Source organism: Macrosteles quadrilineatus, unplaced genomic scaffold (assembly GCF_028750875.1).
Source record: "Macrosteles quadrilineatus isolate MER2022 unplaced genomic scaffold, UCM_ALF_1.0 Scaffold_5__1_contigs__length_97177068, whole genome shotgun sequence".
Classification (NCBI taxonomy): domain Eukaryota; kingdom Metazoa; phylum Arthropoda; class Insecta; order Hemiptera; family Cicadellidae; genus Macrosteles; species Macrosteles quadrilineatus.
Window position 1 is genome coordinate 53327536 of NW_026542598.1, and position 25111 is coordinate 53352646.

The following is a 25111-nucleotide window of genomic DNA, read 5'->3' on the forward strand; positions in this document are numbered from 1 at the left end:
CAGCTCACACACTTTGGAGGGGGTCCCCCACCTCTTTTAATGAATTCGAGGTCTTTTTTACAGTAAAATAAAACTTTCACGCAATAATAGTTTAGCTGTCTGCAGTGGCGGCGGAACCAGGGGGTCAGGGGGGTCAGTTGACACCCCTGAAATTTTAGGAAGGGTCAGGGGGGTCAAGGGTCAGGGGTTCATATAAAAAAAATTAAAGATATAAAGCATTCTGTACTGTATACATTTATTTTTTCGGCCCAAGAAGAAAAGTATAAGTAGGCCTAATAACAGTTACTGAAGTTAAGTACAAAGTTAAACAATTTAGTTATTAATAATAATCTATTACATTTATTATGAAGGGGCTTAATACTCACAAAACCTTATAAAAGTAATAATTAATTTAATTGATGTTCATGATCGTATTGGAATTTTGGGTTAATTCCTGGAGAGTTAATTACTGACTTGGACAAGAAAAAGCTTACAAGCCAATTAAACCGTCTACAAGATTTACCAAAAAAGAAGGAAGTTAAAAGTGTACGTGATTTAGTTGTGACTTTAAATAGTGAGCCTCAAGAAAACAAAAGATTTTTGTCTGAAGTAGGAAAGGTTGTCAAGTTACTGCTTGTCTTACCAGCGTCTGCAGCAACTGCAGAAAGAACCTTTTCTTGTCTTCGTCGCTTGAAAACGTGGCTGCGTTCCACGATGACGCAGAAGAGATTGAACCATCTTGCCATCTTATCCGTCCATAGGGACATTGCTAAATCTATTGATGATAAGCACATTGCATGAATGTTTGTCATTAGAGTTGAAAGTCGCTGTGCAGTTTTCGGGAATTTCAAAGACTGAAGTTCAAGTTAGGGCCTACTGAAGTTTCATCAGCAGAAGTTTACAAATCTAGTAAACTTGTAGTAGGCTAATATCTTGAGATTCTCGTGTGGGATTTTACTTATTTTAGCAATAATTCATCAAAAAGGTTTTGTATTTCTTACTAATTTTATGTTGTGCCAATACAATGTTTGTAATGTTTTTTGTGTAAACCATTATTTAGCCCCAGTGGACACACTTACTTGGTTATACCCTACAGTCTTACTTTTGTGATTAACTATAATCAAGCAGCCAATTTTAATTTAACTTATTATTAATTCAGTTTTGAGGGGGAGGGGCAGAGCCTGCCGAAATTACGCGAACACATAAATCCCTAGGGCTTAGAGCTTGTTTACTCTTCTCTGTCATCTGCAGCAACTCATTGCTGACAGCTTTAGTAAAATCTGGGCACCAGTACTTCATTTTTTGTTTGTTTGAGATGTGTGTGTATTATTTATTATAATGTTTTTATAATGAACAGAGTAGCGTCTTTGTTAAATTGTAAATTTTCTTTGTTACTGCTTGAAGAAAAATGTTCTTCAGGTAGCCTAAAAACACGTTTTAAGGCTTCTATTTTTCAAAATTTTCCCCGGACCCCCCTTGTACCCTGGGGGGTATTCCATACCCCCCAGACCCCCCGGATGTGGACCTCCGCCATAGGTTTCTGACCCCCTAACAAAAATTTGCTTCCGCCGCCCCTGGCTGTCTGCAACGATCACCTAATTTATGACACTGGTATTTTCATATAGTGTAACCTATAGCAAAATCTCTTAGTCGAGGATCGTGTAATACAGATAAAAAAAACTACGTTTCCGTTTCTTCTCCTCTCCAACTACTTTTCCTTTTCTCTTTCTCTTTCTCTTCTCCTTCTCATCTCAGTGAGTTGAGTTCTACCACGTTTTACCTCTACCTAACTCACATCTTCATTCTTAACTCTTCACTCAGTCATAGTTATTTAATCTTCGATTTTATCACAAGTTTAACTTATCTTTTATTTAAAATACTTTCCCTTTCATATTTTTTCGTCGTGTAGGCTCACTCAAACAAAACCAAGCCCGGTTAGTGAGTGAGTACAAAGTTTGGCATTTGGAGGTTAATTTAGACGTTATGTTTCAAGTCGCGTGTTTTGTGCTCCGGTCATGAATTATTGTTTGAGGTGTAAAAACAAGTTCTGTAGTAGGACAGAATATTTGCTACATATAGCCAACGGTTGCAGTAGCAACCGATTTGCGGCATTAGAGGTAAGCAAACATTGTACTTTAATAAGTTAGTAAGTTTAGCTTACACAATAGGCCTAGCCTCATTCCGATTTTAGTTTAATTTTAAATTCCTAAATAAATGTATTCGGATGAATGCAAGTTAGGTTTAGGGTTTGTCTTGGCCTAGTATTACAGGCTAAGTTCATTGAATGACCAGGACCAGTTAGTCATAAGTTAGTAGGCCTAGGCCTAGGCTAGATTAAAGTTGTTGCCGGGTACAGTTTCTTAACTGGGCTCCGTTAATATTGATAGAAACTATTAAATTGTAAATATTGATTAATAATCGATATCGTAAAATAAATCTATAAATTAAACTAGGCCTATCATGACCTAACTTAATCTAACCAACCAAACTTGCTGATTGTGAAAAAATCGCATGAAGGTTTACTAATCGAATCGATAGTTTCAATCAATATTAGCGTAGCCCAGTTAAGAAACTGTATCCAAGTTGCCTCTCATATGCCTACCTAAGGCCCCGTTTATGCACCAAAAGCGAGCGATCCTCGGGCTCCAAAAGGGGCGATAGCGAGCCCGCTCCCGCTGTGAAAATTTTGTCAGAATTGTGCAAGCATTAGCGCATTAGCGGTAGCGGTTGGTCAAAGGAGAATGGATGGGGCACACAGTCTTGCCAACTCAAACTCTACCAAATAATTAACTCAACTAGGCTATTTGTCCTAAGTGCACGTGCGCGTGGGTCAAGTTTGCAACCGCTCCCGCCGTGCATAAGCAGTCTCATTTGCCTAAATGTAGTTGAAAACCGCTCTATACCAAGCAACCGCTGCGATTTCTAACTAAGATACACAGCGGTCGAATTAGAAATCGCAGCGGGCGGTCAACCGCTACTGCTATCGCTCTTCGTGCTTAAACAGCCCCATTTAACTCAATGGTGTTGAAAATCGCTACCGTACCGCTCCCGCTCTTGGTGCATAAACGGGGCGTTACGAGTTACTGAGAGTCCCCTAGGTAGCCTATAGGCAAATGTGTAATATCCTTCCCTATGGAGGCTTATCATTAAACAAGTAGAAGTTAGTCAGCATGCCATTAAGAAAGCTAAAAAGCACTATAATTCGTTTTTTATAAGGTATTGGTTAAATCTAAATAAAAAGTAGCCTAAAAGCCTAGATGGACTGTACCGGGTACCTCACAAATAGATCACTGTAGGTACGGTAAGTTAATTAGGCATTAAAGTGAACGAGAAAATGTCAGTTGTATTTACATGTAGGCCTAAGCGTTTCAAAACAGCAAAACATGGTTAGGCTATTTTCAAAAAATTATAACAAGGAATATTTATTGTCTTTAAAGAAGCGAGTGGCGCCGATGCATAAGGAATAATTTTCGGGTACACTTCCATATCTGTTGTCACAAACAACCGAATGAGTAATATTGATTATTGTTTAATTCGACATATCCTTTGGTTAGTTAGGTTAGGTTAACCTTAGGCTACCTACAAACGATATAGGTATGGGAGAATCGATATATTAATCAATATTTTCATTTCGGTTGTTCGTGCCAACAGATATGGAAGTGTACCCGAATTTTCATATATTATGGTGCTAAAATTATTTCGATATAGAAGCCCTGATTCTCAAATGTTCTCAAAACAAAAATAAAAATCAAGTAATCCTTGTGTTTGTGACGTGGCAGAGCGACTACATAACTTATTTGAAATTCAGTGCGTTTGTATTTAACTGTTTTGGATTGCACCACTGGTTCTAAAGTTACCTATCAGCTGTTACTTTTCGTGAACATTTGTCTGACTAACTAACCTCAATATCTGTTGACCAACGACTATTTAAGTCGAGTTTTGGTATGATTTCACTTTATCAGTTTGCATTAGGCTGATGATTTTAAGTTGTAAATGTTTAGTTTTGTTATTGTGTGTTGAATAAACTGGGACTTTACTTTTAGAAACTTTAAACACTATTTTCAGCCGGAATTTGTGAACTCTATTGACTGTCTACCAAAACGAATATCGCTGGTGTGACTTTATTAGGCGTACTTTGAATTACATTTATTAGTGTGTTGTAAATTTGTATTTATTTAGTTTCTAAACTGTTTCTTGTGGATAATATACATGATAAATTTAAAGTTTGGGACAATAACATTTATCCCGTTTTTGAAACAATTTGTCAAATTATGAATAAACGATTTGATTGCCACTTAAAAAAGGCACAGCAGCATTTTATTTAAAACACCATAAAATATACATTTGCTTATATTTTCCTTCATAACTAAAATGTATTCATGCAGGGGAATAAATTTTATTTTATTTTATAGGTAGGTATAGGCCTAGTTTTTATGTGGGTGTTATGTGTTTGAAAAATAAACATAGGTAGGCCTATGTGGATAACTAAATGTTTTTATAGAAAAAAAGTCTTAAATATTTATTGTAATGATCATTTTCCATGAGCAAATCTTACTTCATTTGATCTCCAATGTTATTGCCTTTACAAAAATGTGTAACTTAAACTATTACTACATTTCTTGATAACACATTTTCGGAATTTCAAGTTAGTCTTTAATTGTAATAGTGCAGGCCTACTTAAAATTAGGTACTTTGGTATTATCTGAGTGTCAGCCTCATACAACGGGCTGTGGTGGCTATGTTAGGTTGGGTTATCATAAGTACGCTTGTAGGACATTCCTTGTTTTATTATGATTCAAACCAGATGAGTCATACATTCGCCAAATCTCTTCTAAGTAGGGCAAGGTGTGGTCATTGATTAGAGCACACGCATCACCTTTAGTGTGGCAGCTATAGGCGGTGTCACATTCAACTTAATCCTCACCGACATCGCTGCCTTCTGTGAGGCAGAACTCAAAGATCGCTAGGCCTAATTATAATCATGTCAAATATTGGCAGTTGGTCAATTAAAGTAGGCCTATATTCTTTTCATTAGGTAATGATAACCCAACCTAACACAACTGCAGTAACGCACTGTATAGATTTGGCCTCCGGATAATACCAAAATACCATAACTAAAATAATACAAGTATATTTCGTTAATTTTGACGATATTGAGGGAAAATATGTAGCCTACCTATATAATATCTTTCCAAGTTTTATTCCTGAGCTGTAACGTAACTAAAATTGGGCTTTACCTTCGCCAATACAGCTCAAATGGGATAAATTTGTTGGTTACGGCCGTTATGGCAGTTGAGGTGTATTGACGAAGGTAAAGCGTAATTGTATATATTTTTTCATTTTAATGCAATCAATTAATACCTTATAAATCATTATAGGAAGCAGATCCTGATCTTCAGTTTACACCGAGCTTCAAATCGAACAATATATTGAAGGTAGGTTGAGTGGCTATATGGGATAGGGTGGTTGTTATTAATTAGCCTTAAAGCCAGGACATAATGCGGTTTTGAGCCGCGGTTATACATTGTGGAGATTAGAGTTTTATTTCCTAATAGGTAGCAAAATGGTTTTTTTAGCTTGCAAAATTTAGTATGAAGACCATACTGTGTATGTTCATTAAATTTATTTAGGCTATGATACTTTTGTAAGATTATCATAGCCTAAATAAAATTGTAAGAATAAAATAGAATTGTAAGATCTTAAAAATGCATAGGAGTATTCTTTCAAACAGTCCCAAAATTGCATTTAATTGAAGTAACTTAACTTAAAGATGGATGCTCATTATTTTATGTAATTTCATTGCAGCAAGTTATTGATTTACATAGGCTACTAAGTTTTAGGAAATAACTTAAAATCTTTTTGATTAATTTGACTTTTAACATCTGCTTAAAAAGATACTAGCAATGTTTGTAACTTATTTTATTGTTATGTTTTTAGAAGAGAAAACTGTTTGAAGATTTGGCAGTGACACCTAACAATGAAGAACTGAGCATAACTGCACAACTGGGGACATCGCAATTGCCTCCAATTCCAGAGGAACCTTCCAGCAATATCTTAGGTAGGCTATATGATATCATTTTTCCCCTCTTCTTCATAAAACATATTTTAGTTACAGAACTGGGAAAAACTGCCTAGATTATGCTTGAATTTATCTTAACTACCTGACAGGGGAAAACCCCCAAAAACCCCTCTTCCCATAATCCGATAATGTTGGTTCGCAAACTACAGGAACAACAGCCTTAAACAATCTACAGGAAGGCCATACCTGTCCAAGAAAATCTAGCAGTTCTTTGGTTACACTACGTTTATTGGCTACGGGTAATTCGTACAAAAGTTCGATTATTTCTTAAAAATGTTGTTCTCGACTAGTTTCCTACAAGTTGCTTGCGCAATGAGCGTAGCAAATAGCCTCCTGATCGATGATCCTGATAAATGAAACTCCTGATAAATGATATACATAAACCCCCGTTACCATGGTCCGATTTTGCTGGTTCGCTAACTCGTTCCAGTAAACGTAGGTTAACACGTTTGTACCAATTTCATCGAAATTGGATCATTTTGGGTTGAGTAATCACGCTAACAGACATAATTTATATATGTAAATGGGAAATTTGATAAAAGTGCTTCAGAAAAATATGTTTGTCACCAATACCATTCAACTTTTAGTATGATACAAGAAAATATTAAAGCCAACAGCTGTAAAATTATTATTAATATTCACAGTGTTATGGAAGTTAAATCTTATTGTGGATTGTAACAAAATGGTTTTTCTTTCAGACGACTGTACTGCGGGCGCACTAAAGAGGAAAAAACGAAACTGCCAGAAAAATACTATTAACTACAACGAAAAAGACATAAGTGTGTTTGATTTTTCATCTGGCTGTGACACTGAAGATGAATACCAGCCTCCTTCATCTCCATCTCTCTGTGAGCGAACTGGCAAACTGCAACCGTTGGATGAGACTAAAGTACATCTTCAGTTTACACCGAGCTTCAAATCAAACAATATATTGAAGGTAGGTTGAGTGGCTATATGGGATAGGGTGGTTGTTATTAATTAGCCTTTAGGCCTGGACATAATGCGGTTTTGAGCCGCGGTTAAACATTGTGGCTCGATTAGAGTTTTATTTCCTGATAGGTAGCAAAATGGGGTTTTTCAGCTTGCAAAATTTAGTATGAAGACCATACTGTGTATGTTCATTAAATTTATTTAGGCTATGATAATTTTGTAAGAGATCTTAAAAATGCATAGGCGTATTCTTTCAAACAGTCCCAAAATTGCATTTAATGGAAGTAACTTAACTTAAAGATGGATGCTCATTATTTTATGTAATTTCATTGCAGCAAGTTATTGATTTACATAGGCTACTAAGTTTTAGTAAATAACTTGAAATCTTTTTGATTAATTTGACTTTTAACATCTGCTTAAAAAGATACTAGCAATGTTTGTAACTTATTTTATTGTTATGTTTTAGAAGAGAAAACTGTTTGAAGATTTGGCAGTGACACCTAACAATGAAGAACTGAGCATAACTGCACAACTGGGGACATCGCAATTGCCTCCAATTCCAGAGGAACCTTCCAGCAATATCTTAGGTAGGCTATATGATATCATTTTCCCCCTCTTCTTCATAAAACATATTTTAGTTACAGAACTGGGAAAAACTGCCTAGATTATGCTTGAATTTATCTTAACTACCTGACAGGGGAAAACCCCCAAAAACCACTGTTCCCATAATCCGATAATGTTGGTTCGCAAACTACAGGAACAACAGCCTTAAACAATCTACAGGAAGGCCATACCTGTCCAAGAAAATCTAGCAGTTCTTTGGTTACACTATGTTTATTGGCTACGGGAAATGCGTACAAAAGTTCGATTATTTCTTAAAAATGGTGTTCTCGACTAGTTTCCTACAAGTTGCTTGCGCAATGAGCGTAGCAAATAGCCTCCTGATCGATGATCCTGATAAATGAAACTCCTGATAAATGATATACATAAACCCCCGTTACCATGGTCCGATTTTGCTGGTTCGCTAACTCGTTCCAGTAAACGTAGGTTAACACGTTTGTACCAATTTCATCGAAATGGGATCATTTTGGGTTGAGTAATCACGCTAACAGACATAATTTATATATGTAAATGGGAAATTTGATAAAAGTGCTTCAGAAAAATATGTTTGTTACCAATACCATTCAACTTTTAGTATGATACAAGAAAATATTAAAGCCAACAGCTGTAAAATTATTATTAATATTCACAGTGTTATGGAAGTTAAATCTTATTGTGGATTGTAACAAAATGGTTTTTCTTTCAGACGACTGTACTGCGGGCGCACTAAAGAGGAAAAAACGAAACTGCCAGAAAAATACTATTAACTACAACGAAAAAGACATAAGTGTGTTTGATTTTTCATCTGGCTGTGACACTGAAGATGAATACCAGCCTCCTTCATCTCCATCTCTCTGTGAGCGAACTGGCAAACTGCAACCGTTGGATGAGACTAAAGAACATCTTCAGTTTACACCGAGCTTCAAATCAAACAATATATTGAAGGTAGGTTGAGTGGCTATATGGGATAGGGTGGTTGTTATTAATTAGCCTTTAGGCCAGGACATAATGCGGTTTTGAGCCGCGGTTAAACATTGTGGCTCGATTAGAGTTTTATTTCCTGATAGGTAGCAAAATGGGGGTTTTCAGCTTGCAAAATTTAGTATGAAGACCATACTGTGTATGTTCATTAAATTTATTTAGGCTATGATAATTTTGTAAGAGATCTTAAAAATGCATAGGCGTATTCTTTCAAACAGTCCCAAAATTGCATTTAATTGAAGTAACTTAACTTAAAGATGGATGCTCATTATTTTATGTAATTTCATTGCAGCAAGTTATTGATTTACATAGGCTACTAAATTTTAGGAAATAGCTTAAAATCTTTTTGATTAATTTGACTTTTAACATCTGCTTAAAAAGATACTAGCAATGTTTGTAATTTATTTTATTGTTATGTTTTTAGAAGAGAAAACTGTTTGAAGATTTGGCAGTGACACCTAATAATGAAGAACTGAGCATAACTGCACAACTGGGGACATCGCAATTGCCTCCAATTCCAGAGGAACCTTCCAGCAATATCTTAGGTAGGCTATATGATATCATTTTTCCCCTCTTCTTCATAAAACAGATTTTAGTTACAGTACTGGGAAAAACTGCCCAGATTATGCTTGAATTTATCTTAACTACCTGACAGGGGAAAACCCCTGTTCCCATAATTTGATAATGTTGGTTCGCAAACTACAGGAACAACAGCCTTAAACAATCTACAGGAAGGCCATACCTGTCCAAGAAAATCTAGCAGTTCTTTGGTTACACTACGTTTATTGGCTACGGGTAATTCGTACAAAAGTTCGATTATTTCTTAAAAATGGTGTTCTCGACTAGTTTCCTACAAGTTGCTTGCGCAATGAGCGTAGCAAATAGCCTCCTGATCGCATTTTCATAAATTGGTATAAATACTTGCATTTATGTGATCCTGTTTGTAGCTGGTATAGACATAACTCCTGCCTAATCGCGTCAACTTCTACCGTTTAGGTAGGCCTATATTAAAATTTTTCTTTATATGTTCCTTTATTTGTTCGTGTACAAAATATTTCCATAATTAAGACATATTTATTCCCAATTTAAATAACATCACATTTAATAACGAGTGCTTAGGTTTGCTGCTATGGGGAAGGTAAAAAGTGTTTTTGACTTTTGACCATCGTCAGTATATGATGAAATAAAAATAGTTTCCAAATGTTATCAACATATATCCATAAAGAAGTAAACTACAGCTGTTTTAAGTTTCTCCATAAGAATCACAAAGGAACTTTATATTACACTATTTCTGAATTTTTCCGTGACCGTTAGGCTTAGGCCTACAACAGCGCTTCAATATACAAAATCATTTTTTTAAGCTACCGGTATTCAAAATGATTTGGAGAGGAATTGCAATTTTTTTTTAATTTTAGGGTCAAAAATGGGAGAAACCCATTTTAACCCCATAAACCCCCGTTACCATGGTCCGATTCTGCTGGTTCGCTAACTCGTTCCAGTAAACGTAGGTTTACACGTTTGTACCAAATTTTCATCAAAATTGGATCATTTTGGGTTGAGTAATCGTGCAATCAGACATAATTTATATCTATAAATGGAAAATTGATAAAAGAGCTTCCGAAAGATATGTTTGTTACCAATACCATTCAACTTTTAGTATGATACAATAAAATATTAAAGCCAACAGCTGTAAAATAATTATGAACATTCAAAGTGTTATGGAAGTTAAATCTTATTGTGGATTGTAACACAATGTTTTTTCTTTCAGACGACTGTACTGCGGGCGCACTAAAGAGGAAAAAACGAAACTGCCAGAAGAACACTATCAACTACAACGAAAAAGACATAGGTGTGCTTGATTTTTCATCTGGCTGTGACACTGAAGATGAATACCAGCCTCCTTCATCTCCATCTCTCTGTGAGTCTGATTCTTCAAATGCTACAAACACCAACAGTAAGGCTCACTTAAAAGAAAACCCGTTGAAACCATTGAGTGATATTTATGTATTGAAACATGTTTCTCCTGTTGAAAATTTAGATAGTAACACATTGCTTGTAAGGGAAGTTAATAATAACCTTGAACCGTTAGTAAATGTGCCAAAGAAAATAACTTTAGCAATACCTTCAATTCAGACCCAAGGTAAAAGAAAATGGGATAAAAAGCTGTTTTGCACTTTTTGCAAACAATTTAAGAAAAACAAATTGGCCAAACATTTCGAAGCAAAACACAGCGATGAAGTTGAAGTTTCAGAGTTTTTAGCTCTACCCAAAAAATGTAAAGAAAGGAGAAATCTTATAACTAAGCTGGTAAATAGAGGTTACTTTATGCATAACCAAACTGTTCTTTCTGTTGGAGAAGGAGAAATAATACCAAAAAAAAGGAGTCAAGCAATGAAATCACCATCCAAAGTTCTTCCCTGCGAAGTTTGCGGTGCAAGCTACAGTAGAAAAGAATTGCACAAACATGTCCCGAACTGCAGGAAGAAGCATAATGTTAACAAAATAAAGGGCAGGGATAGATCTCTAACTCAGAGATCTGAGCTTATGTATTCAGTTGCTGGAAGCCAAAGTGATCTGAAATAAAACATATTGACCACCATGAAAAAAGATTCTACTTCACAATTCATCTTGCAAGATCCTTTACTGCTAAGATGGGGAGAACAATTGTACTCGAAATATGGTCACAGGAGGAAACAACACAGGATAATTGTCAATAGGTTGAGAGAAGTCGGCAGGTTAATGGTTGAATTGAAAAAGTTAAAACCTAATTTTTACAGTTGTATGAACCTGTTTAAAGGTGACATGTATAAGTTTGTGAAAGATGCAGTATACAATATTGCTGATTATGATGAAAAAACTGGATTATTTAAAACCCCCTCTTTGGCCAGAAAAATTGGTCAGTCCATAAGAAAACTTGCAGTAGTTTGTAAAGGGATGTGCCTCGAAGAAGGTTTAGAGCCTGATACCAACGGCATTAACAATTTTTTTTTTCTAATGGACCTAAATTGGAACACAGATGTAGAGATGAAAGTGGATAGAACTTTTAGAACGATTAGAAGAAGCAAACCCAAACCGAAAGTCTTGGCAAAAGATGTTCAGGCCATCCATAAGTATTTGGAAGAACAAGATCAGAAATTAAAGGACCAGATACAGTCTGAAAAAAGTATTAACATGTTCACCCAACTCACAGAAGTTACATTGATTAGGGTAATATTGTTAAATTTTAGGAGACCTGGGGAAACGGAATCAATGCTCAAGGACGACTATTTGCAGACAACTTCAAACTGTTCAGAGGAAGAAATCTCAGATCCTGTGGAAAAACTTCTTGCGCAAACATGGAAAAGAGTTGAAGTGGAGGGGAAGGCCAATAAAAATGTTCCTGTCCTATTTTCCCCAGATATGCAGGAGTCTATAGACATAATGTTAAATCTAAGAAAACAGTTCGATGAATTGGACACTAATCCATATTTGTTTGCCTCAACCAAACACCAATTGGGACATTATAGAGCTGGGGATTTACTTAGAAGATTTGCCGCACAAAGTGGTGCTTCTCACCCAAATAATTTGAAATGTACCAATCTCAGAAAATATGTAGCCACAATGACCACTCTTCTTAATCTACGAGAAAATGAGTTGGACGCGTTAGCAAAATTCATGGGCCACGATATTAGGGTGCACAGACAATACTATAGATTATCAAATGACACCACGGACTTGACGAAAATCAGCAAGCTTCTGATGATGGCTTCCAAAGGCAACATTGACTTGATAAAAAACAAAAACTTGGATGAAATAAACATTGAAGAGGAATTTGAAGATGGACAGGAATCTGAAGTGAATGACCAATCAGATAATGAAAGAAGCCCATTAAGCCCAATAAACTCCACCCAAAACAAAGACAATAGTAGGCCTACTAAACCAAAAAAAAGTTACATCTCCAGGAAGACCACCAAAGGAACAGAAGCAAAGGACGTTCCCAAGAAAACTAAACAAAAAAAATTAGCTTGGGAAGAAAAAGAAAAGGCATTTGTTCTGGCCTACTTCTCTGATAATATTATTACCCAAAAACCGCCTAGTTTTGGGAAAATAGATATGTTTCTTGAACAGGAAGGTCATAAATTAAGTGCACAAAATAGAAATAGACTTAGGATAAAAAATGTTGTATACAACGCATGGTCAGGAAAGAATAGGCAATAGCTTATTAAGTTCTTCTTAGATGTTATCCTACCATGTTTATGATAGGTTAGGTTACCCTTCTATTATTTTAGGTTTTATCCTAACTAGGGTGAAGTGGGGTAAGTGTAACCACGTTTTGGCATAGTTCAGCTTTGACCTCAAATTGCCATATTGTTATACAGGATACAGTTCTGAAATTTTGTATGCATAAACTTTGACTAATGGGCTTTAAAACAATATGCATTGTTATTAAAAAATAAAATCTTTTTTGGTAAAAAAAAATGACTAAAAATTTTCCGTTTTGTGGTTACACTTGCCCCAGGGTTCGGGGCAAGTGTAACCCCTGCCTGTTAAAAATATATAAAGCATTGAAAAATAGACATGGGGCAAGTGGCCAGATTCCAAATCTTTTGCTGATTCCAAGACTTTTTGACTTATTAAAATATCTTAATTTTTACTCAAGTTACGAACTTTTTCGTGAACCTCTTCTCGCGTTTTGTGAAAAACGCAAAACATGCAAAAAGGAAAGATTACTGTTAAAACATAAAAAACACAACATTAATTGGTACTTACATGGTTTTTAATGTTGTTTAACATGTACGTAGAATAAATCTCACAGTAATATTGTTTTTTTATTTACAATTGGGCAAGAAAATCCTAAATTATAAAACGGGGTAAGTTTAACGTAAAAGTTATATAATCCCTTAAGCAGTTCACTCACAAACAATTATGTTTTTCTTCAAACCAACTTAACTCAGTAACAATATGTGTAAAATGTTACCATCTTCTAAATTCCTAATTTTATATTTACAACAAAGTTTTTTTTTTCTTTATACTGAATATTATATGAGTTACACCCTGGTTACACTTGCCCCGAATCCAAAAAGCCACTTGCCCCGACTGCGAAATTTCAGGGGTAAGTGTAACCACGCTTGTAAAATCTAAACAAAAGGAAATAGCACATATCTGAAATTATATTCAGATTCTACATGCAAAAATTAGTTTGTAAACCAAAAACTGTCAAATTTACATTAAAAATGTGAGTGTGAAAAATTGTCAAAGTTTGAGGTCGGCACTTGCCGATGGAGTGGAAATGTAAGCCTTTTTTGAACATTCTAAAACTATTACTTGCACATATTTTATATGCATTCTTAAGGCTAAATATAACAAAGGAAGGTCCAAATAACAAGATATGATAGTATTTAGGTCCAAAATTATCTTATTAGTTGAGTGATAAGCCGTGGTTACACTAGCCCCCCGGTTACTCTTACCCCACTTCACCCTATAGTACATTCTTTTTAGGTTGGTATAAAACACATATCCTCCTCGCCTGGTTCTGACCTACATGATGACTGTGCCTGTGACATTTTATCATAAATTTTTAATTAGACAAACATAGACCAACTTCCAATCGGTTTTATTTCTTATTTCATTTATTTTAACATTAATTTTCACTCTAATACAACATTAATCTTAAACAGAATTTTTTACAAAATTACTACCTTGCGCAGTGGGTTTTTTGCTATATGAAGGTACAAGTTCCTTTTGAACCCTAAATCAAAATGGAAGAAAGATACAAATATTGACAATAACTAGCAAATTGCTATTCTACATGTTGTTTAAATATTAAGCCTTTTCAATAATAATAAAAATGTATCATTAATTAATGTAATTGCAGTTTATTTACATTCATTTTTATTTTTCTCTTTCCATTTTTAATTTATAATAGCTATAGCCTTACTTTACTTAATTGTTTACCTGTAGAATTGCAATTTGTTACATGTATGTTTGTCGAATGGTGTTGAATGTTCCACATCACGATCCGTCTTGGCGAAAGGGGACTGGAATGAATGTGTTTTTTTTTTATTTTAGGATTATTTATCAAGGTTCTTTGATATCCTTTTAAGGATTATCAAAGTTTTCCTTTCTACCGTCACTTGTTAAAGGCTTCGGCCTACAATTGACGGTGCACTCATTCATATTTTTGAACTATGTTGACTATTGTTATGAACGATGGCGACAAGGCTCGTACGGAGGCCGAGCCAAGTGTGACCTTTCTTCCAGAGCATCTTCGCTTGGGGGTGAGGGCATACTTTTCGTTTGGTAACTCCATGCCTTGTCGTCTGTAGGCGGATCGTTTCCCATTTTTTTGGTGTTCTATGACCCCGCTCTTTTTTCTAAAGCCTGAACACCGCATCGGCTAGCGTTTTGCTAGCCACCGATTTTTAGAGTCAAAATTTAGCCTGTGAACCTTTTTTGTTGTTTTGGGGGTTCATGGGCTTTTTCTACAAAACTCCAGAACAGTTTGGCCTGTGCCAACGTTCAACAACTGTTGTCGAGTTGTACATTTATTTAACTTGCTCTTTAATTTTGTTGATTTTGCGATGCGTAGAGTTAACTTCAAGTTGCGTTGATTGAAAATGTTCACCTTATGGTAGTTGGTCTGTAAATGTCTTATTTAATTGTTATTATTAATTCGGTATTAATTTATAACATGTTATTGCTATTTTTGTCTAGAGTTGTATGTATTTCACTAAACATTTTAACTTTATTCATTCAATGTTTCACCCGAATAATTTGAAATGTACCAATATCAGAAAATATGTTGCTATTACATTAGGTGCTTGTAATACTGTGGACACTCCAGTCTCATCATGATTGTTTATTTTGTCACCAGTGAAATTTCCCATTGTTAGTGCACGTTCGTAGTTATTAAAAAAGTCATCAACATTGGATTTGTTGAATGATGTAGCTCTGGAAAGGCTTGTGTTTTCTGGTTTCCTCAATGTTAGATCTTTATGGCGCTTCATGAACCCTAACACCCAGTATTGGCCTGCAATTATATATTCTTTCCAGCTTTCTGGAATTTTTCTTTGCAATTTTGTTGCGTACCTACTCAAAAGCAAATGTCCTAACTTGTTGGTAGCTCATTCCATACTTTATTGCCGAACATTTTAAAAGGTACTCACATAGCTTTTGCTCTTAGTCCTCATCAAAAACTTGATAGATACATCAAAAACTATACTAAGAGATACATTTCTCTTTATGAACACCATCTTCGTTATTCTGGTTTAATTATTTGTTCTTTTTAACTCTGTAAAATAAAGCAGTATGCTCGATTCCAAATAGGTCACCTGCAGCTCTGTAAGGCATGCCATCTTCAACAGCCTTGACAGCCTTTGCAATTTCCTCTTCCTTTATTTCTTCTCTATTTCTATCAGATGGTGTTAAAGTATAATTTGTATATTCTGTTTAAATATATACAGATAGATGTTATTGTAATTTTATGTTCAATTTTCTTTATATTTGGAATTATGCTGGTTTAAAATGTTACCAAATAATATTATATTGTATTTTTATGACATTGAATCAAAAAAAATTAAAGGCGTTTGTTTATAATATTAATCAAGTATTTTTTTTAAGAAGTTAGTTTTATAAGACTATTTACTATCTGGTTATATTACTACGGTTATATACTAGCTGGTTACATTAAATACGGATACATTTTATATTATTGTAATTGTATCATGTACATTTGTTGTGTTAGTCTGGGGGCGTAGTCGCGCTACGGTCCAGTTAACCTTGAACCCGTCAGCAAATGTGCCAAAGAAAATATGCTGTTATACCAAAGCAATTATATATACCAAAGATAAAATGCCACCTGTTGTCCTATTGGAGGGCTACATTTTACTGCTGGTCCAATGGCCTGCAAGTGTAAAAATGGCGGCAAATTTAAACTGTTCAGATGTGCCCCATGTTAAAATGTACCCCATTCTGCCCTACTGTAATTATATCATGCACTTTTATCATTATTTGAAATAGTGTTGTATTGGCACTTTTAATCAATTAATTACTATTAATTGGTTATGCATTTTTTATATCCTTATCAACTCATTGTTTGGTAGGTGTGTGTTAAACACCAGCTGTTATCAGATGGTGTTATAGTATAATTTGTATCTTTTGGTTAAAAGTGATGCATATATATTTTATTTTATTGCAATTATCATGTGCGATGGTTTCTTTATTTGAAATTATGCTGTTTTTAAATTTTATCAATTAATAATGATTTGTGCTTTTATGACATTGTTTCACAAAAATTTAAAGACGTTTGTATAAAATATTCATGAACTATTGGTTTTGAATGAGTTTGTTTTAGAGGACTATTTTCTATCTGCTGGTTATATCAAATACGGATATATTTTATTTTATTGTAATTGTATGTTATACTGTTCTTATTATTTGAAAGAATTATGTCATAGCTTTTTATCAATAAAAATAATATTGGTTAGCCTATTTTGTCTATTGATTTATTTTAATACCTGTCTAATGTAGTTCAACAAATTACATATATAAAATAGGGCTATTCAAACGTAGCCTTTACATTGGCATTTTACAGCACCATTCTTAACATATTTTGCTATATGGGATAGTATGTATAAAAAATATTTTGAACCATAGCTAACCTACTTAACTTAAAATACCCCCGCCGCAGCAAACCTGCCGACTAAGCGAATTTCCATTTGTCTGAATTGATTTTGAGTTAAATATATTTTAATAATTTTAGGTTTAACAAGTACCTAGGTTTGCTGCTACAAGGAAACAAATAAAGTGTGTTTTTGAGTAAAATATTGATAGCTTAGTACAAAATAAATACATTTGACAATATTCTCCATAAGAATAACATGGGAATTTTAAATTTACAATTTTTTTAATTTTCTCCGTTACTAATAATAAAAAAAAAATACTTTTATATACTAAATTAATTGTTTTTTAAGCTCTTTAAAAAGGTCTAAAGAGAAATCGGGAAATTTTGTGTTTTGAGGGTTAAAAGTGAGAAAAACCAATGCAAACCAGGTGCAGGACAGCAGGTGCAGTCCATGATGGCGAGTACACACACTTGTCAAGGAGTATTTGTTTGATAACACTATGGTTTCAAGGTAGGTAATTTACAACAAGGAAGAGAAGAAACTTTCCTATTCAAGCTCACATAGACACTGCTCTCTATATATTTACTTATAACATGCACGGCAAACGCCAGTTTACATGAGTGTTGAGTTGACATTGTTAAGAATTACTGGTTACTGTTAAATAAATGTAGCTTGAGCAATAAAACCAATTAGACGGCGGAAAATATAGTTTTACCCTCAAAAAATTCCTACAAGAGGTATTTCTGAGGTTTTCTGTAGTATTATGTGTACTGATCAACATATTAAAAGTTTACCAAAGATTGACCACCGGAAACGCCTTATTTTCAAGATGGCGTCCAATATGGTGTAAATTACCTAACGCCTACAATTTTGTGCCCTAGAAAAGTGATACTGGTGTCTACCTATATGTTGTCAGGGCCACTGAATGCAAAAAAACATTTACAATGACATAAAAATTTAATTTTTACAAAACAACACATTTACAAGTATTTGTCAACTTCTTCAACGCAAACAGACGCATTGCATTTATTTTAACAGTTTTCAGTTTGGCACAGTCCACATGCAGACGTGAATGGTATTTGTCATTATTGGTACATACTTATTGCTCTCTAGCTTCCATCCCCAATTAATAGCATTCATGTTATTATCCATTCCAATCCAATACATGATTTTGAAATACACTCTTAGGCAATGGTATTTTATTGATGACTCGGTTGGAGGAAGTTGTTTTGGAGTATCAAATGATCTAGCAGAAACAATGAGTTTACAGCGCAATGAAGTAAGGGAATCGGCACTTCTGCCCCCATATGAAACTGCAATAATTTCTTTGCTTCCGAGCATCTCTATAAGCGTTTGTTCGGAGTTCGAAACAAATTTGCACAATTAGTCGGAGTACCTAAGAAAATATTTTGTTATTATTTTACTTCAGTGAGAGTAATGAATACATTTAGCATTACATATGATACACTCATTTTATTTAGCAACATAATATGTTTTCCAAACACGTTAATCACAGTATGACAAAGAAACATACTATAATATAAACAAAATATCTATCTATATATTAATAGGCAAGCATGTTTCTTTAAAACCTTTTTTCTCAGCTCGTGTGCATCGTAGGGAAAATCTATGCATACCGTTAGAAAGCTATTTTCCTGTAGGTGTGCAGAATCCCTTTATAAATTTAAATAGGCTCAAAGATAAGCGCAAAAAAATAGTTTAAAAATTTGAAAAAATTTACATGGATCTTATGCGTTGCCATGCTGGTGACGAAATAACAACGAAATATAAACAGAAAATCAAAATAAATGGAAGAAACTCCAATCACATGTTTTATTTACAGTGTGGGGTGAAACATTAACATAAGTGAGTACATTACATATTTTTGGTCGAGTTTCGACCACTGGACATTACTCGTATATTCTTAAATGATGCAAAGTCTCTCAATAACAATTGGGCCTCACCGAAGCAAATGATGACATGCATATGTGATCAAATAATTATTGTGATATACTTTGATCTGGTTAATGTTGAAATATAAATAAATCTAACTTTTATATCACCACTACATTTCTTATGAGATTTACTTTTGACACATAGTCTATGAAGTGTGAGCAAGTTCGTAGATTAATTAGGCTAGGTCTGCTTATAAAATCTCCTTAAGTTCGTTACAATCAATTATCCTCGGAATATTTCCACAAAACTAATAGCAAAGCAATACACGGCGAGAGCGGGCGCGACGCTCGGCACTAGGGTGACTCATGCCTTTATCCCCACTCCTCGCGGACAGAGCGAGGTAGCGACGGACCGTTTTTCGAGCCATACTTCAACCTGAGCGCGCAATCCAGGGAGTTATTGTACATCGATGGAGAAAACCACTAAAATCACAATTTAAAATGGCGGCTTTTCCCAATATTGGAAAAATTGGTAAAAAAGGTACTACATGCATTTTGTATGGAAATGAATTTTGTATGAAAAAAGTGTAAAGTTGATCCGAACAGCTGTTCGTTATTTCATAGACTATGATTATGTAATGAAAATTGAACGAATACTTGACAAAAATCGCACAAAACTGTATTTTTGAACGTCCGTAATTTTATTTACAAAGTAGTTAGGCCATATTTTAATGGCTAAAAACACTCTCTCCAATCCAGTGAATACATTACAATGACTTGGATCTTGATACTCGTTTTGATGGAGAAGATAGCGTAAAATGCCATCTTGAGTGTTACAGACAGAAAGACAGACAGACAGACTCTTTTGCTTCTTTAATGTACAAAACGTAAAAGTAACCTAAAAATATATAATTCTGAGCATTGTACAGACAAAACTCTAATTTTATTTATATAGATTTAGATTTAACGAAAGCTTAGATTTGCTGCTACGAGGAAGGTAGAAAGTGGTTTTTGAGCATACGATAATAGTATAGGACAAAGTAAATACATTTGCAAAAATGTTATCAGAATCGACTCCATAAACAAGTGAACTACTTCAGTTTCCATTTTATTCATAAATATAACAAGGTAATTTTAAATTACACTTTTTTTATTTTCTCTGTGACCGTTATGTATACAACAGAGCTTTAACACGTTGGGTGCTGATGACGGGAATTCCCGCAATTGCTTAACATTGAAATAAATGCAACTTTTATGTTCAAACATGTCGATAGCACGAATAGTGTTTATAATGAATATTTTTTTTATCTACAGGTTTAAAAATAAATTGCTAAATTTGTTGTTTTAGGGTCAGAAATGGTAAACCCCCTTTTTTACCCCATAAACCCTGTTCCCATGGTCAGAACTCGTTCAAATAAATGTAAGTTTACACATTTATACTAAATTTCAGGTATAAATGTGTAAAATTCCGGATCATTTTTGCTCGAGTTAAGTTAGTACCATCACAGACAATGGAAACATTAAAGTATTATATTGTCTGTGGTACCATGCTCGGCTACGTAGTTGCTGTATTGTCATTGTGTGCACTGTGCAGTAGTACCGCCGCGCTCGCTGGCGTCACGTAGTGAGCACTGAGCAGTGATAAGAAGTGTAACTTATGTTATTTTCCAATATAACCCCATGAAAAACCCAAAAATGGATTTTAAAAAACTTTTTTTGATTGTATTGTCCTCATACCTTTAAACAATTTAGTGCAACTCCCCATTGCTGTTAAAGTTACGATTCAAAAGTTAATGCGACTATTGTCATTTTACCTGGTTTCGATTACTAGGTAATAGGACCCTAACCAGTCCCCAAATAGTTAGTGATTCCTGTAATCAGGTATTGATTAGGCCTTTTTTGATAGAATATGCAAAGTCAATCGCAAATTTAGGAGCAACTTTGTCTTTCCTGTCGGCCGCCACCAAGTGTAGACCATGGTGCCGACAGATCGATATGTCGCGCTCAAGGTCACATCACTACACTGGCAGACAGGACAAATAGCGCGCTAGTCCACACATGGCTGCCGTTAATTTGTTGTTTATTTTCTCTATGCCTATGATGAGGATTGAGGAGCTCTTTTTAAGTTTAACTATTTCAGTACAAAAGTTAAGAAAATTGATAGCAATAAATCATTCGACTCAATTATAGCTTTTATTTTGATTCGCCTAATTAAATTATTACAAATTCACTTCCTAGGATGAATTCACAATTGGACTTTACTTTCTACTGAGTCATAAAACCTGATCCACAGACTAAATTACGGAAAATTGGAGCTGGAGCTAATTAATGAATTTTTTTGTTAATTTTGCTAATAAACGGCTTGCTACTAAATATTTCCTTCTTTAATCTGTAACTGGTCTCTCTTGGAGTTTTGGAATTTTGTGAATGTGGTCAATTATTTCTAAAATAAGCCTTAAAATACGTAACTACGCGGCGTTCAAAGCGGTGTGCGCCAGAACCTATGGTAACCATGGTAATCACAGCAAGGTTGACAGTCTATATTTAATTATTTTTGTATATGGTTAAAGTAGAGGTAACATTTGGCGGTGCGCGGCTTTCCCTGTTATCGGTGTACAGGAGTCCGTCTAGTGATCTACAGTATTTCCATTTATCGACGACCTTGAAGCCTACTTAGGTTAATATGGTATAGGAAACACTGGCTGGTCGAACGTCTGGTCGGCGACATTAATTGCTGCATTTTGCAAAAAAAAAAGCTAACAATATCTCACACCACTACGTGAATGTTTAATATGGTTCAGGTTTTATTAGTTGTATCGACGTGCCAACCAGAGTTACAGAAGATACAGAAGGCTATCTGGATCATTTTTTCACCGACTGTAAAAATAATAACTTCATTAAATCTGCTATTATAAAACGTGCTCTAACAGATCATTTTTTCATGGTTGCACAAGTACAAGGTCCGAAAGATTTCTCAAAAGCTACTTCAGATTTACAAGCCAAAATAGAGACAACTTTTTTAGATTTTTCTGTTGGAGGTTGGAACCCACCTTATCTTTGATACGGCCTGGTCTGTTATGTTCAATAAGGTACAAGAAATTATTTCAATGTTAAATTCTTAATAAAAATAGGTATTTACCTTTGTCTACAGCTCAAACTGTTGTAACTTGAGTTACGGCCATAACTTGAATTTACGTCGTTTCAATCCGAGTTATAATGCCGAAACGGCCGTAACCCAAGTTACAACAGTTTGAGCTGTAGACTAAAGTAAATATTTATTTTTAATTATCATCACAGCTCAGGGGCAAAAACATAGATTTTAAATTCATAACCTTATAAGAACAACGCATATCTTTGCACTCGAGCCCTATCAAAAATAGGTATTGCCTTCTTAGTCAAAAATACTACGAAGTAGTTTGCAATCACAACCAAAATAAGCTTTCCCCTACAAAAATGTTATTGAATGTTTTAAACTGCAAATGCTAAAGCAAGAGCTTCCTTTTATAAAATAATAGTGGTTTAGTTACCTTTACTTTCGTACTTATATTTGTCTTACCAGTTCAGGGGCAAGCCACAACAATGAGTAAGCTTCCTTTTCTATAATTTGTGAATAGCTTCGCTCAGCTGTTGAGAATGTGCGTGACTGATACGCTATCAGGTTCTCTACACCATCTGGTAAGACAACACGGGTCCCAGGCCTCCTGAGCTAGCGTCTACGGACAATTTGAGAGGTAAACTGTTGTCTTAAAGAGCCTAAGTAGGAGTGTCCAGGGCCTTTTACCTAGTTTTCGAAAATCAAAGCTATTTTTCATTAATAGTATTATTTGTAAGCAACTTTTGATGTTCACATATTAATGACAGTTTGAAGAAACCACCTTTATCCAAACAAAGGTTTCTTATTTAAGATGTTACGTAATCTCTAAACCGGTGGGGCACACGGAAGATTTCTCAGGTGCCGTTTGACGTCACTAACTGCTGCGTCTGAAGAAACAGACAGTTTTGTAATTTTCTATTATTAAATTAAACTGTCATAACCTAACCAAACTAACCAAACGTGCTGATAATGGAAAAACCGAATAAAGGTTTACTAATCTAAAAAATAGTTTTGTTCATAAAATAAAATTATAATTGCCTAAAATTCAATTTTATAATTTTTTTTATTATAAAATTAAACTGTCATAACCTAACCAAACCAACCTTACTTGCTGATATGAAATAATTGTTGATAAAAAGTTAGTGCCGCTGGCGGGATTCGAACCCGGGTCATTCGGGTATCAGCCCACAACGCTATCCACTACACCACCGAGGCCGATAGCTCAACTTCGTATCGTTGCGGTATTGGTGTTTCCTCAAAGTGACCTCAGCAGTTAGTGACGTCAAACGGCACCTGAGAAATCTTCCGTGTGCCGTTTCGATCTCCGAACTATGATCGGTATTTCAAGAAAACATTCAGAGGAAATGTGACAAAAAACAAATCTAGGGTTTTGTACGTTTGTAGTTTTACTTCCTACGTGGGAAGGCCATGTATTCTGGGGAAAAGTACCGATATCGTTGTCGAAATGTGGTTGTGAATAATTAGGCATACGTAGGGCCTACCCAGGATGGGCTATGGGCCAAGATTTGCGGTATGGTCCAGCGATCACAGCACAAAGAAGTAAGTAGAAACCAAAAGGGACACATTGGAAAAGCAAGTTTAGCTACTTTTGTAAGTTAACCCTCTGTTACAATCACAGCGAAATCAGAAAGATCTTACAAGATCGCAGCATCATCCACGATCACCCACTGTCCTTGAAGCGCCGTCAATGAGTGGAAACCTTTTTTGGAAGCTATTGGTGACGAGTATTAAAAAAAAATATAAGTTTCCCAGCACTATACAACAATGATTCGTGGTCTTTTCCCCCGTTATAAAAACTCAAGAACAATCGTTGCACTTGTGATTAATTAAACCGGTTAAGTAAGGCACAACGTTTTTAATCACACTTGGATGTGCTTACAAAAGTTGATCAGGAATGGTTTAGGCGAGGTGCTAGGTGCAGTTGATTATACATGAAAAGAGTCAGTGATTTTTACTTTTGATTTTGGTAATGGGGGCTTAGATGAGTGTAAAAACCCATGTCGTCACCTCCAGGGGTGGTCGACAAGTTAAGGGTGGGGGCGCAAAGTTGCGAAAAACGTTAACCGGCGAAGCGCTTTTAACTCCCTTGATATTGAATGTAAGTAAAAGGTTAATTTTAATTGACTTTTTATTTTATTATTGGGGGCCTAGGTGAGTGTAAAACCCAGGTCGTAGTTTCCAGGGGTTTACACTAACCTAGGCAAAAAGATTTTTAAAATTAATAATTAAGATTCTCCGTGTTTTCAACTCTACACCCTAAACGGTACATTTTCGAAAGTTTGAAAATGTTAAAATTGGATTCCTCACATACTAAAACATACATTTTGACATACAGATCAATAGGGTTCGACATAATAACAAACTGTATATTGTCATAATAGTCGCGCTCAACATAATAATTTTTATTGGCCTTATGGCTACATTATCGATCATAGTTGTAATCACCATTATGAATCAGCATTATTTGGTTTAGGGTTTGAAACTATTATATTTAAATTTCAACACAAAAATATTTAAAAAATTAATAATTAAGATTCTCCGTGTTTTCAACTCTACACCCTAAACGGTACATTTTCGAAAGTTTGAAAATGTTAAAATTGGATTCCTCACATACTAAAACATACATTTTGACATACAGATCAATAGGGTTCGACATAATAACAAACTGTATATTGTCATAATAGTCGCGCTCAACATAATAATTTTTATTGGCCTTATGGCTACATTATCGATCATAGTTGTAATCACCATTATGAATCAGCATTATTTGGTTTAGGGTTTGAAACTATTATATTTAAATTTCAACACAAAAATATTTAAAAAATTAATAATTAAGATTCTCCGTGTTTTCAACTCTACACCCTAAACGGTACATTTTCGAAAGTTTGAAAATGTTAAAATTGGATTCCTCACATACTAAAACATACAT

General features: G+C 34.8%; 2 protein-coding genes across 2 annotated transcripts in view; one reads left to right on the top strand and one right to left on the bottom strand.

Moving 5' to 3' along the window:
- Nucleotides 1–25111, bottom strand: part of LOC128994209 (coiled-coil domain-containing protein 130 homolog) — a 55685-nt gene that overhangs the window by 11375 nt on the left and 19199 nt on the right. The window lies entirely within an intron of this gene.
- LOC128994208 (uncharacterized) lies at nucleotides 1982–11152 on the top strand. The gene is made up of 8 exons (XM_054418590.1): nucleotides 1982–2096; nucleotides 5358–5414; nucleotides 5917–6037; nucleotides 6757–6995; nucleotides 7455–7575; nucleotides 8295–8533; nucleotides 8994–9114; nucleotides 10338–11152. The coding sequence occupies exons 1-8, from the start codon at nucleotides 1995–1997 to the stop codon at nucleotides 11150–11152; spliced, it is 1815 nt and encodes a 604-aa protein (XP_054274565.1). The 5' UTR covers nucleotides 1982–1994.